Consider the following 13171-nt stretch of genomic DNA (forward strand, 5'->3'; position numbering starts at 1 on the left):
GTGTTGCTGCTTTGATGTAGTAATTTTGTAGGGTATATAGGTGTGCCTTGAGATTTTGTCATGCCATTTGGTGTGCCATGGGCACAAAAAGTTTGGAAACCACTGATGTAGGCTATCTCTATGTATCTCTTAATACAATATTTTTCTTTACACTCTTTACAAATTATATAGCCATGTACATTGCACTCTTCAGTCTTCACAACAACCTGTGATATCAGTCAATGTTTGAGACAGGTCCTTTGCCTGTCTCATTGAAAACAGGATAGAAAAATATAAACTGCAGCACTGGCACAGCACACTATAGACTATGTAAAATGGCTCAGACTGAAAAGTTATTAGTGTGTCTGTCCAGTAACACACGATAACATAGGGTAACCCAGGTTATTTATTTTGTTGTGACACATTACAGATGTCACGCTTTCCCGACGGTTCCTGAACGCGTCATGTGCAGGAGGGAGGCGATATTTTTTTTTGGATGATGGCGAAGGCTATGCGAAGGCATAACCCGCCCCTCTCTGCCTCTGATTGGCCTAGCGTCAAACTTCCATCCAAACATGATCCAAACATTCGCTTGGCTATCCTGCATTACATCTCTTTCTACACTGTGGTCAGACCGTCAGACTCAGTGGGTCAGACAGACAGCAGTTATGCTTGCTAGTTCCCTGTAAATAACCCTGTTTTATATCACCCTTGATCAATTCTCTGTCTATAGGCTACATACGTGCACTGCCAAGAGTAGCGGCAGCGTTATAAACCATAGATATATGACTATATTAAAAACATAAACACACTGGCGTGTTTCATGCAGGCTAGCAAGCGTAACTGCTGTCTGTCTGACCATAGACTGTAGAAAGAGATGTAATGCAGGACATAGCCAAGCGAATGTGTTTGGATGGAAGTTTGATGCTAGGCCAATCAGAGACAGAGAGGGGCGGGTTATGCCCTCGCCATCATCCAAAAGAAAATATTGCAGGAGGGAGAGAGGATGCAAATGCGAGTTTGTCTGTCTGCTCTCAACTCCGTGAATATCGCTTTAATCTTCATAACAGCGGCTCGATCATTACCCGCTGTACACAACATGCACTAGTTCTGCACAAGCACCCGCGGGTCTCTCCTCCTTTCACCGACACTCTCACTAATCTCACCGCTCTGTACATGCTTTTCAGATCGGCTAACACTAGTTAGCCTACTTAGCTCAGCTGTTAGCTACTTAGCTTAGCTCTCTGCCTCTCGGTAAGATGTTCATGTTCCTTACACATAACATTCATGTATATTTGCTGGAAGGGGAGACGTCTCCCGCTACTGTTGATGTCCAGTGTGATGGCAGAGACACTGGGAAATGTGTGTTTGTTTATTTGTTGCGTCGCATGTAACGTTAAAGGATGGCTTTCCCGTGGGGAATATGAATATATATTAAATCTCACGCCCCTAAGGTTTTTGAATCCGTTGAAATTTTTGAAATTGCTTCTTCACAGCCAGAGATATCAACAGAAATCCACTCTGTGTGGGGGGGGGGGGGGGGGGGGTGGTGGAGGGGAGGGGCGGGTGCGGGGACTCGAAATCCTACATTTCCCACAATGCACTGGGCTCGCGTGGCCTTAGATTCCACGCCCACCCCTCAGGCATTTGGCTGATATCAAACTCCAGTAGGTGGCGGTAATGCACATATATGTTTGCCAACCGCCATAAAACTCAAAGAAGAAGAAGGCTTCGACAATAAAACATTATGAGAAGAAAAAATCGAAAATAAAATTGCCTCCAAATTGCACCAAATTTAAACCGAAGTATATATGTCGGGAGATGTCTTCATAAAAATGTTTTCATGCATTTTAAGGCATTTTCCAAGGAGTTACGTGCATCTGATGTTGTAACTATTTCATGTAAAAATGTGTAAAAACGGGTACATTGCTCAGCGTTGATTTCGTTACTTCAACGCACCTACTACTAGATGTAAAATTTGACGAGCTTTCCAATGCCGCCAGTCCCGTGTCGGTCCGTGCTTCCCTTCCCGAGATATGGTCTCTTTGCAAGGAACTATGGAAAGCTAATATTAGCTACCATAGGCTATGCGGTTGAAAAAGATGGCTGCCTTTTGTTTTTGTTCAAGATCTCTGAAGGGGCGTGGAGGACCTCTAGAGGCGGGACCATGGCAGCACAGGCCCACAAGTAGTGTAGTTCATAGATGCTCGACTTCCGCAAGGCTGGACTTGTCGCCCCGACGCGTTTTGCGTCAGACCGTCATGGAAATAATGTGAGAGATGCTTGATATCTCTGGCTGTAAACAACCAATTTCAAAAATTTCAATGGATTCGAAAACCTTAGGGGCGTGAGATTTAATATATATTCATATTCCCCACGGAAAAGCCGTCCTTTAATAAGACGAGGAATCCCGCAACTTAATTTCAAAAGCACAACAACGACCAGTTAGTGATGGTACCGAACTTTGGGAACTTCCAATACCGAACCGTTTATACAGTACACAGTAAACAAATTTCGATATTTTTACACAATCGATATGTCGAGCCCAATTGGCAAGGAAAACCAGGATAGCTTCGATTTCTATTTTTCTGCGCGGACCATGGGCGCAGACCCTCTGCGTCCGTGAACGACTCTGTCAAGCTGAACAAGATCAGATCAGGGCAGACAGGAAGTCCGAAACCGGACATTCGTCAAATAAAACAAATTTCAAAGTAAAAGCCCATCTTGATGAAAGGGTGCCAGGAGTCGTGTATGCAGCGATTGGGACACACGTGCTCCCATAGGCCAGTGCAAGCACCGGCCTAAAAAAAGAAAAGGATGCGCGCATGCGCTGTACAGCGGAAGCGATGTCTTCATGAAAACAAGGAAGTACAGTAACTCGATTCGGATTTGCTACGAAAATGATGTTTCACGGAACTATGGATTATTATTTCATCACGTGGTGAGTACCCGATGTCACAACATGTACATAGAGCTTTCTGGCGCTGTGTTTTGTTGACTTTGAACGGCGATATCGTTATCGATACTATTGCACCCAGAGGGCGCAGTTTCTCCAATAGCAAAACTTGGAAAACTTACTGAATGGGGCTTTAAATGAAAATTAAGCTACTTTTGCAATGTAGTGAAATGCAAATTTTGAAAATTGTGGTGGCACGTTGTGTCAAGTGTACATATAATGAGATTAATAGCTCGGGGAACGATCCGGCCCCCAGCCCCTTAGGTTTCTGACAATGTGGCCCCCTGAACAATTTAGTTGAATAGCCCTGATGTAAGTGATCCCAGGTTAAGATATGAAGATGTAAGTGATCCCAGGTTAAGATATGAAGATGTAAGGGATCCCAGGTTAAGATATGAAGATGTAAGTGATCCCAGGTTAAGATATGAAGATGTAAGTGATCCCAGTTTAAGATATGAAGATGTAAGTGATCCCAGTTTAAGAGATAAAGATGTAAGTGATCCCAGGTTAAGAGATGAAGTTGTAAGTGATCCCAGTTTAAGAGATAAAGATGTAAGTGATCCCAGTTTAAGAGATAAAGATGTAAGTGATCCCAGGTTAAGAGATGAAGTTGTAAGTGATCCCAGTTTAAGAGATAAAGATGTAAGTGATCCCAGTTTAAGAGATAAAGATGTAAGTGATCCCAGTTTAAGATATGAAGATGTAAGTGATCCCAGTTTAAGAGATAAAGATGTAAGTGATCCCAGGTTAAGAGATGAAGTTGTAAGTGATCCCAGTTTAAGAGATAAAGATGTAAGTGATCCCAGGTTAAGAGATGAAGTTGTAAGTGATCCCAGTTTAAGAGATAAAGATGTAAGTGATCCCAGTTTAAGAGATAAAGATGTAAGTGATCCCAGTTTAAGATATGAAGATGTAAGTGATCCCAGTTTAAGAGATAAAGATGTAAGTGATCCCAGGTTAAGAGATGAAGTTGTAAGTGATCCCAGGTTAAGAGGTGAAGATGTAAGTGATCCCAGGTTAAGATATGAAGATGTAAGTGATCCCAGGTTAAGATATGAAGATGTAAGTGATCCCAGTTTAAGATATGAAGATGTAAGTGATCCCAGTTTAAGAGATAAAGATGTAAGTGATCCCAGGTTAAGAGATGAAGTTGTAAGTGATCCCAGTTTAAGAGATAAAGATGTAAGTGATCCCAGTTTAAGAGATAAAGATGTAAGTGATCCCAGGTTAAGAGATGACGATGTAAGTGATCCCAGGTTAAGATATGAAGATGTAAGTGATCCCAGTTTAAGATATGAAGATGTAAGTGATCCCAGGTTAAGATATGAAGATGTAAGTGATCCCAGTTTAAGAGATGAAGTTGTAAGTGATCCCAGGTTAAGAGATAAAGATGTAAGTGATCCCAGTTTAAGAGATGAAGATGTAAGTGATCCCAGGTTAAGAGATAAAGATGTAAGTGATCCCAGGTTAAGATATGAAGATGTAAGTGATCCCAGTTTAAGAGATGAAGATGTAAGTGATCCCAGGTTAAGAGATAAAGATGTAAGTGATCCCAGGTTAAGAGATGAAGATGTAAGTGATCCCAGGTTAAGAGATGAAGTTGTAAGTGATCCCAGGTTAAGAGATGAAGATGTAAGTGATCCCAGGTTAAGAGGTGAAGATGTAAGTGATCCCAGGTTAAGATATGAAGATGTAAGTGATCCCAGGTTAAGAGATGAAGATGTAAGTGATCCCAGGTTAAGAGATGAAGTTGTAAGTGATCCCAGGTTAAGAGATGAAGATGTAAGTGATCCCAGGTTAAGAGATGAAGATGTAAGTGATCCCAGGTTAAGAGATGATGATGTAAGTGATCCCAGGTTAAGAGATGAAGATGTAAGTGATCCCAGGTTAAGAGATGAAGTTGTAAGTGATCCCAGGTTAAGATATGAAGATGTAAGTGATCCCAGGTTAAGAGATGAAGATGTAAGTGATCCCAGGTTAAGAGATGAAGTTGTAAGTGATCCCAGGTTAAGAGATGAAGTTGTAAGTGATCCCAGGTTAAGATATGAAGATGTAAGTGATCCCAGGTTAAGAGATAAAGATGTAAGTGATCCCAGGTTAAGAGGTGAAGATGTAAGTGATCCCAGGTTAAGATATGAAGATGTAAGTGATCCCAGGTTAAGAGATGAAGTTGTAAGTGATCCCAGGTTAAGAGATGAAGATGTAAGTGATCCCAGGTTAAGAGGTGAAGATGTAAGTGATCCCAGGTTAAGAGATAAAGATGTAAGTGATCCCAGGTTAAGAGATGAAGTTGTAAGTGATCCCAGTTTAAGAGATGAAGATGTAAGTGATCCCAGGTTAAGAGGTGAAGATGTAAGTGATCCCAGGTTAAGAGATGAAGTTGTAAGTGATCCCAGGTTAAGATATGAAGATGTAAGTGATCCCAGGTTAAGAGGTGAAGATGTAAGTGATCCCAGGTTAAGATATGAAGATGTAAGTGATCCCAGGTTAAGAGATGAAGTTGTAAGTGATCCCAGGTTAAGAGATGAAGATGTAAGTGATCCCAGGTTAAGAGATGACGATGTAAGTGATCCCAGGTTAAGATATGAAGATGTAAGTGATCCCAGGTTAAGATATGAAGATGTAAGTGATCCCAGTTTAAGATATGAAGATGTAAGTGATCCCAGTTTAAGAGATAAAGATGTAAGTGATCCCAGGTTAAGAGATGAAGTTGTAAGTGATCCCAGTTTAAGAGATAAAGATGTAAGTGATCCCAGTTTAAGAGATAAAGATGTAAGTGATCCCAGGTTAAGAGATGATGATGTAAGTGATCCCAGGTTAAGATATGAAGATGTAAGTGATCCCAGTTTAAGATATGAAGATGTAAGTGATCCCAGGTTAAGAGATGAAGTTGTAAGTGATCCCAGGTTAAGATATGAAGATGTAAGTGATCCCAGTTTAAGAGATGAAGTTGTAAGTGATCCCAGGTTAAGAGATAAAGATGTAAGTGATCCCAGTTTAAGAGATGAAGATGTAAGTGATCCCAGGTTAAGAGATAAAGATGTAAGTGATCCCAGGTTAAGATATGAAGATGTAAGTGATCCCAGTTTAAGAGATGAAGATGTAAGTGATCCCAGGTTAAGAGATAAAGATGTAAGTGATCCCAGGTTAAGAGATGAAGATGTAAGTGATCCCAGGTTAAGAGGTGAAGATGTAAGTGATCCCAGGTTAAGATATGAAGATGTAAGTGATCCCAGGTTAAGAGATAAAGATGTAAGTGATCCCAGGTTAAGAGATGAAGTTGTAAGTGATCCCAGGTTAAGAGGTGAAGATGTAAGTGATCCCAGTTTAAGATATGAAGATGTAAGTGATCCCAGTTTAAGATATGAAGATGTAAGTGATCCCAGTTTAAGAGATAAAGATGTAAGTGATCCCAGGTTAAGAGATAAAGATGTAAGTGATCCCAGGTTAAGAGATGAAGTTGTAAGTGATCCCAGGTTAAGATATGAAGATGTAAGTGATCCCAGGTTAAGATATGAAGATGTAAGTGATCCCAGGTTAAAGGAGAATTTCGGTTTTTTTGAACCTGGAGCCATTTCCTGGCATTAATTATGAATTGGCCACTCACCTAGCGATGTCTGCAGCGTTTCTGGGCGTCCTAGCGTTGTTTTGAGATCAATATCGTCCAAGTCAGTGTAAAATGGAGTTGATTTGGGGCCAAGTGGTAGCCTGTATTTCCTGCATCTAAATAGCTATTTTTCTTCCCGTTTTCGCCACATATCGCCATAATCAGATCCGTCAACATCCAGCCGAGTGTTATTTCACCCCAGGCTGTTTCCTGGACTGCACACGGATCAAATTACCTCAAACGTGATCTAGGTCACCAAGTCTCGTGAAGTCCCGCGATACTTTCCTGTCGACTGGCCAAATACAGGCAGGACGCTTTGCGGTCGTGGTTTTAGCGTAACCTATGTGGGGTTTGGCGTAACCTATGTGGGATTCGAAATAACGAAGGTTATGCCAAACCCCACATAGGTTACGCCAAACCCCACATAGGTTACGCTAAAACCACGACCGCAAAGCGTCCTGCCTGTATTTGGCCAGTCGACAGGAAAGTATCGCGGGACTTCACGAGACTTGGTGACCTAGATCACGTTTGAGGTAATTTGATCCGTGTGCAGTCCAGGAAACAGCCTGGGGTGAAATAACACTCGGCTGGATGTTGACGGATCTGATTATGGCGATATGTGGCGAAAACGGGAAGAAAAATAGCTATTTAGATGCAGGAAATACAGGCTACCACTTGGCCCCAAATCAACTCCATTTTACACTGACTTGGACGATATTGATCTCAAAACAACGCTAGGACGCCCAGAAACGCTGCAGACATCGCTAGGTGAGTGGCCAATTCATAATTAATGCCAGGAAATGGCTCCAGGTTCAAAAAAACCGAAATTCTCCTTTAAGAGATGAAGATGTAAGTGATCCCAGTTTAAGAGATGAAGTTGTAAGTGATCCCAGGTTAAGATATGAAGATGTAAGTGATCCCAGGTTAAGAGATGAAGATGTAAGTGATCCCAGGTTAAGATATGAAGATGTAAGTGATCCCAGGTTAAGATATGAAGATGTAAGTGATCCCAGGTTAAGAGATGAAGATGTAAGTGATCCCAGGTTAAGATATGAAGATGTAAGTGATCCCAGGTTAAGAGATGAAGTTGTAAGTGATCCCAGGTTAAGAGATAAAGATGTAAGTGATCCCAGGTTAAGATATGAAGATGTAAGTGATCCCAGGTTAAGACATAAAGATGTAAGTGATCCCAGGTTAAGAGATAAAGATGTAAGTGATCCCAGGTTAAGAGATGAAGATGTAAGTGATCCCAGGTTAAGAGGTGAAGATGTAAGTGATCCCAGGTTAAGAGATGAAGTTGTAAGTGATCCCAGTTTAAGATATGAAGATGTAAGTGATCCCAGTTTAAGAGATAAAGATGTAAGTGATCCCAGGTTAAGAGGTGAAGATGTAAGTGATCCCAGGTTAAGAGATAAAGATGTAAGTGATCCCAGGTTAAGAGATGAAGATGTAAGTGATCCCAGGTTAAGATATGAAGATGTAAGTGATCCCAGGTTAAGAGATGAAGATGTAAGTGATCCCAGGTTAAGAGGTGAAGATGTAAGTGATCCCAGGTTAAGATATGAAGATGTAAGTGATCCCAGGTTAAGAGATGAAGATGTAAGTGATCCCAGTTTAAGAGGTGAAGATGTAAGTGATCCCAGGTTAAGAGGGCTCTTCAAATCCACTAGCTAAGCTCATGCTGCTCCCTGGAGACACGGCCATTCCAATTTATGTTTGAAAACCCAATATACAAGAGGTCAATTAGATTGTGTTCTCTCATGTGTCAGCTCCCAGAAAAGATTAAACATATGCGTGACATCCTGGAAGCCATTTCCTGTTTTGTATGAGCGCATATTGCGGGTTACGGCCGAGCAAATAGAGGAAATGAGAAAATAGATATGTGGTGTTGATATGTGGTCGGCCTTGTTATCGGCACGGCAGCAAATAACTATAATCATAATTGTATTCTTTGGAGTGAAGATTGTTCCAATAACAAGCCCTTGCCATTTATTTCTGTCTCCCTCCCTCTCTCTCTCCCTCTCTTTCTCTCTGTCTCTCTGTCTCTCTCCCTCTCTTTCTCTTTCTCTCTCTCCCTCTCTTTCTCTTTCTTTCTCCCTCTCTTTCCCTCTCTTTCTCTCTCCCTCTCTCTCTCCCTCTTTCTCTCTGTTTCCGGCCAATTCAGAGTGAAGAGGAAATCGAGCAGCTCTCCATCCCCTCGTCCAAAGAAGAGGAAGAAGAAGAAGTCGGGCCGGCGGAGGAGTGGGTGAGTGGGAGCAGCTCGTGCTGATGAAGTGCTTTACTTTTTCTCCCTTTTCTCTCATCGTTGACAGAATAATTACGCCGCGGTTTTTGTTAGAGGAAATTCCAATTATTTCCCCATGAACGTTGCGAGCACGTCGTCAGATATTGCAATTGTGGGGAGAGAGAGCAATCCTGTGAGGAGTGATTACGAGAGCGTAGTAGGCACGTCTGCCTTTCTACTCTTTTGACAAGGTCAGCAAAAGGAGGAGAGAGGGAGAGAATGAGAGAGGGGGTGCTGAAGTAAAGCTGTGCTGCAGCCAGGAAAATGGAAGAGAAGAGAATGGTGAATAGTTAAGACATGAATAGGGATGAATATAGCTGCGGACAAAGAAGAAAATCAGCTGATCTACTGTAGTATCACACCTTCGCCAACAATGAGCCCCTTTGAGGTGTAATGCAATGTAATGCTAACCTGACGGTGCCGAATGGTTTGTTTTCTCATAACACATACGATACCAGGGGGAAAAAATCATATTATAGGAAAAAAGCGCAAATTGAAATGCACTAGCCTGAGTATCGTGTGCAGATACTGACTAAGGATTATCGCAATGAGCAATGTGTCTTGCTCTAATGGTATTATGTATTTGGGGTGTGTGTGTGTGTGTGTGTGTGTGTGTGTGTGTGTGTGTGTGTGTGTGTGTGTGTGTGTGTGCGTGCGTGCGCGTGCGTCTGTGTGTGTGTGCGTGCGTCTGTGTGTGTGTGTTGGTGTGTGCGGGGGGTGGCGGATGGATGGATGAGCGGCTGGGTGTGTATGTAACTGTATTATGTGTTTTGCAGTTTGGATGTCTTGGGTCGCGGGCCTACTATAAGCATGTCTTGCTTCTTTGGGGTCTCCCTTTCATGTGCCCCTCATTGTAACTGTATTCAACTACGAATCTGCATGTGCCTTTTGGATGCATGAACAAAAATAAATAAATAAAAATCAAATCAAACCATCTGGGAACGAGTCGCTCGGGAAACCGTTTCAAAGGGCGGGCACTTTCAAAAATCACCTGCAGGTGATTGGATGAGCCATCTCACTGTCATGTCTATCACGGGCTCGCTGTCGCTGGCGTCACACCAAAGCCCGCCCGTAGGACACTGGACACTGATTGGTCCGAACCACTGGTTGTTCAGATTCAAACCAGTAGATTGGAGCGTGGCAGGATAGATTTGTCGTGTGATCGTGATCTCATGATCTCGCGCAAATCCAGCTGCCTCGCAAGATGAATGTAATGCTACAGTATACTGTAACTCTCTCTCTCCCTCCACCCATTAGGTTTGACAGCTCGTCACCCACTCGCAGGGAGAAGAAGAAGAAGAGTGGGAAGAAACACAAGCGAGACAGGTGAGTGGATATTGGGTGTACAGCATCATCATTACGAGACAGACTCAGGGCCCTATCGTTGTACGGCGCTATCGTTTGCGCTGCCTTTGCGCTGCGTTTGCGCGCCTCTTATTGCTATCTTCCCAGCGTCTAAGCTATCGTCTGCCTCCACCGTCCAGTTTTGCGCTGTGATGACACAGGTGTAGGCGTGGCCCAATCGCGCAAGTGTCATTTAGCGCTGTGGGGAAGATACCGTCGGTATGTGGCGTTCCAGTGCAATGTGGATCGCATTGGGTGCTCTCAATTTTACTTTTACTATTTTTCTTAGCGCAAACGCAGACGTACGCCTGAGCGCAGACAGTTTCCACATCTCCGTGCAGTGCAGGAAATCCTTGATTGGATCCATTTACGCACGGCATGGATGTCACTCCACTCGCGCCTGCACACACTCTTCTCTCCTCGGAATGCCACGTTGATTTTCAACTATTGCCTACATTGCAGAAAAAACACACCTTGATTTAAAAATGAGAATTCGTTTGTCATGGTTTTATTAGGCTACATAATTCCCGACCATACAGGTCTGTGGTGTAACATTAGATTACTTTAGGTAGGAGAGGGTAGGAGAAAATAAAAAGCAAATGTTGATCTTTTCCAACCATTATACGTTTAATAGCACCGCAATAGCCCTCTCCACTTCCCTCGTCGGGGGAGAGAGAGAGAGACACCCTCTCCCCATCAAGCAGACAGTGACGGAAGCATGTGTCTTTATGTGCGCCAAGGGGAAAATGATGGGCTAAATTGGTGGGATTCGATGTATATATATTAATAGAAACTAATAGAAAATAGCTGATTAATAAAATGTGTGCTGGTGGAACGAAATTCAACTTAGAGCAGCATCACTCATCGCCGACTGTCAGTACGCTGCAATTACGCATGCAGTATATGCCTGCAGCAGAGATGCAGGAGAAGAGAGCCCGAAAAGGAATAGGCTAAGCATACGTCCATACAGTCAGACGTTTGGGCAGCAGCCCTTTTTCAGCATGTGAAATGGCAATAATACACAGGTGATTCACAGGTGGGCATGAGCACGTTATTTGATTTCTATGACAGCCTCACATCTCTCTCTCTCTCTCTCTCTCTCTCTCTCTCCCTCTCCCCATCTAGGCTATCTTTTCTCTGTCCCTCTTTCTCTCTCTCACTCTCCCTCTGAGTGAGGAGGAAGCTGCTGACGTGACACTGTGGTTTTATGGGCATGACCACACCTCCACAATGCTTTTGGGCATAAACACGCCTATACGGAGATGTGCGCCGAGATGACGTGAAGCGCAGCGGGCCGACACGCCCACAATTAGGGCTTTGCGCGGCGCTATTCCAGCGCAAAACGGGTGCTTACCGCTGTCGGGAAGATAGAGCCCTCAGAGTCTTTAAAGACGAAATGAACCCAACGGAACGCAAGTAGCGCGAGGGTCGGAGATGTTTCAGAGTCTGAAAACAAATCTTGTCTGAGATGACAGGGTTGAGAGGCGGGCCATAATAGCGTGTCGATCATTTGATTTGACAATTCTGGGGACAGGATTTGGCATTGGCCAATACTGGCATGTTCCGCCCCCAAATCGAGTGGGATTCAGCGTGTTGTGGTGCTACGTGAGTGGGATCCACAGAGTACCAGGCAGCCAGCTGCTTCTGTGTGGAGCAGAGTGGAGAATCCGATGCATGAGCGCTGCCTGCCCGCCTGGAATCTCCGAGGGGCGACCCCTTACGTTAACGTTATCCTGGAATGCGAGTTTACCGTTTGCTTTATTTTGTATGTTACATACAATTGGCCAAGTTATTAGTTAGTTTATGGGCTAGAAATTCGCCAGGTTACAGACACTAGGTGCACTTTTCGCCTTCATTTGGAGAAGAAAATTCTCCTGAAATGAAGTTTGATTGACAGCTGCCATGTTGTGATATGATTGGTTGAAATGGCGTAGAAATTTGATAGGACTATGTGACATCAGCAAACTGTAGATTACTGTTATGAATGAAATCCTGAAAAATGAACTTTTATAATAATAATAATAATAATAGCTTGGATTTATATAGCGCCTTTCAAGGAACCCAAGGCCGCTTTACAAAAGTACAAAAAGATGACGGACACACAAAGAAGATAACAAAGAACATAACAAAGAACAGAAGAGACTAGATGCCGAAGGCTGTGTTGAACAGGTGGGTCTTGAGTAGAGTCTTGAAAGTAGCCAGTGATGGGGCGTTGCGGATTTCAGCTTTTGATGTGAAAAAGTGTGAAAAACGAAATAAATTAGATTTTTGTGATTTTTTTGGCATACATTATTAAATAGGTGCCTGAATACCCAGGTATTTGAACTAAAATAAAAAAAAGTCATTTTTGGGTTCACCTCGACTTTAAATTAATATTTATAAATTAGTACAGAATTCCCGTTAAGGTCCATCAGATGGACCAAGAGTAAATTGAGGATTCCGCGCCTGCAGGGTACAAGGGTTAAATAAAAAAAAAAAAAAAAAAAAATGACCGCCCCCTCATTTCATTACGATGGTATTTAATGCTTCTCCCTGAAATACTGTTGCTTACATTTCCCTGTTGTCTCTCTTCGCCTCTTGTGCCAACAATACAATAATCATAGCGTAAGTGTAGAATAAGAACGAAAGAAAGAGGGGGATGAGAGAGAAACAGGCAGAAGATGAGAGAGAGAGAGAGCTCATCAACAAATACAGTAGCTCTGCAGTGCCTAGGGATATCATAACCACAATAAGCTGTTGTAAAGAGTGCACTCCTCCACTCTCCCCCCCCCCCCCCCCCCCCCCCTCCCTCTCTCTCTGTCTCTGTCTCAGTGTGACTGGGGGAGATGTGTTGGTCTAATAAGCCAGCCTGTACGGAGGCACGTATACAAGAAAAACGAGCCTCTCATCAAATTGCTGAGCATCAGTGCACCGCCCCGCTCTCGTTCCCGCCTCCCATCCATCCACTCTCAAGCCCAAGTCTCGCTCGCCCTCTCCCCCTGGTCCCCACCTCTCTCTCCCC

The 13171-nt window shown here is 43.3% G+C and overlaps 1 protein-coding gene across 1 annotated transcript in view; it reads left to right on the forward strand.

Moving 5' to 3' along the window:
• srrm3 (serine/arginine repetitive matrix 3) overlaps nucleotides 1-13171 on the forward strand; it is a gene marked incomplete at both ends in the record, with an annotated part of 87765 nt that overhangs the window by 42579 nt on the left and 32015 nt on the right. The window contains 2 exons of the mRNA XM_083641790.1: nucleotides 8707-8787; nucleotides 10084-10152. Coding sequence (XP_083497916.1) covers nucleotides 8707-8787; nucleotides 10084-10152 — 150 coding nt within the window. The remainder of the gene's footprint in view (nucleotides 1-8706; nucleotides 8788-10083; nucleotides 10153-13171) is intronic.

The sequence above is a fragment of the Poromitra crassiceps genome, assembly GCF_964638095.1.
Source record: "Poromitra crassiceps genome assembly, chromosome: 1".
Lineage (NCBI taxonomy): Eukaryota > Metazoa > Chordata > Actinopteri > Beryciformes > Melamphaidae > Poromitra > Poromitra crassiceps.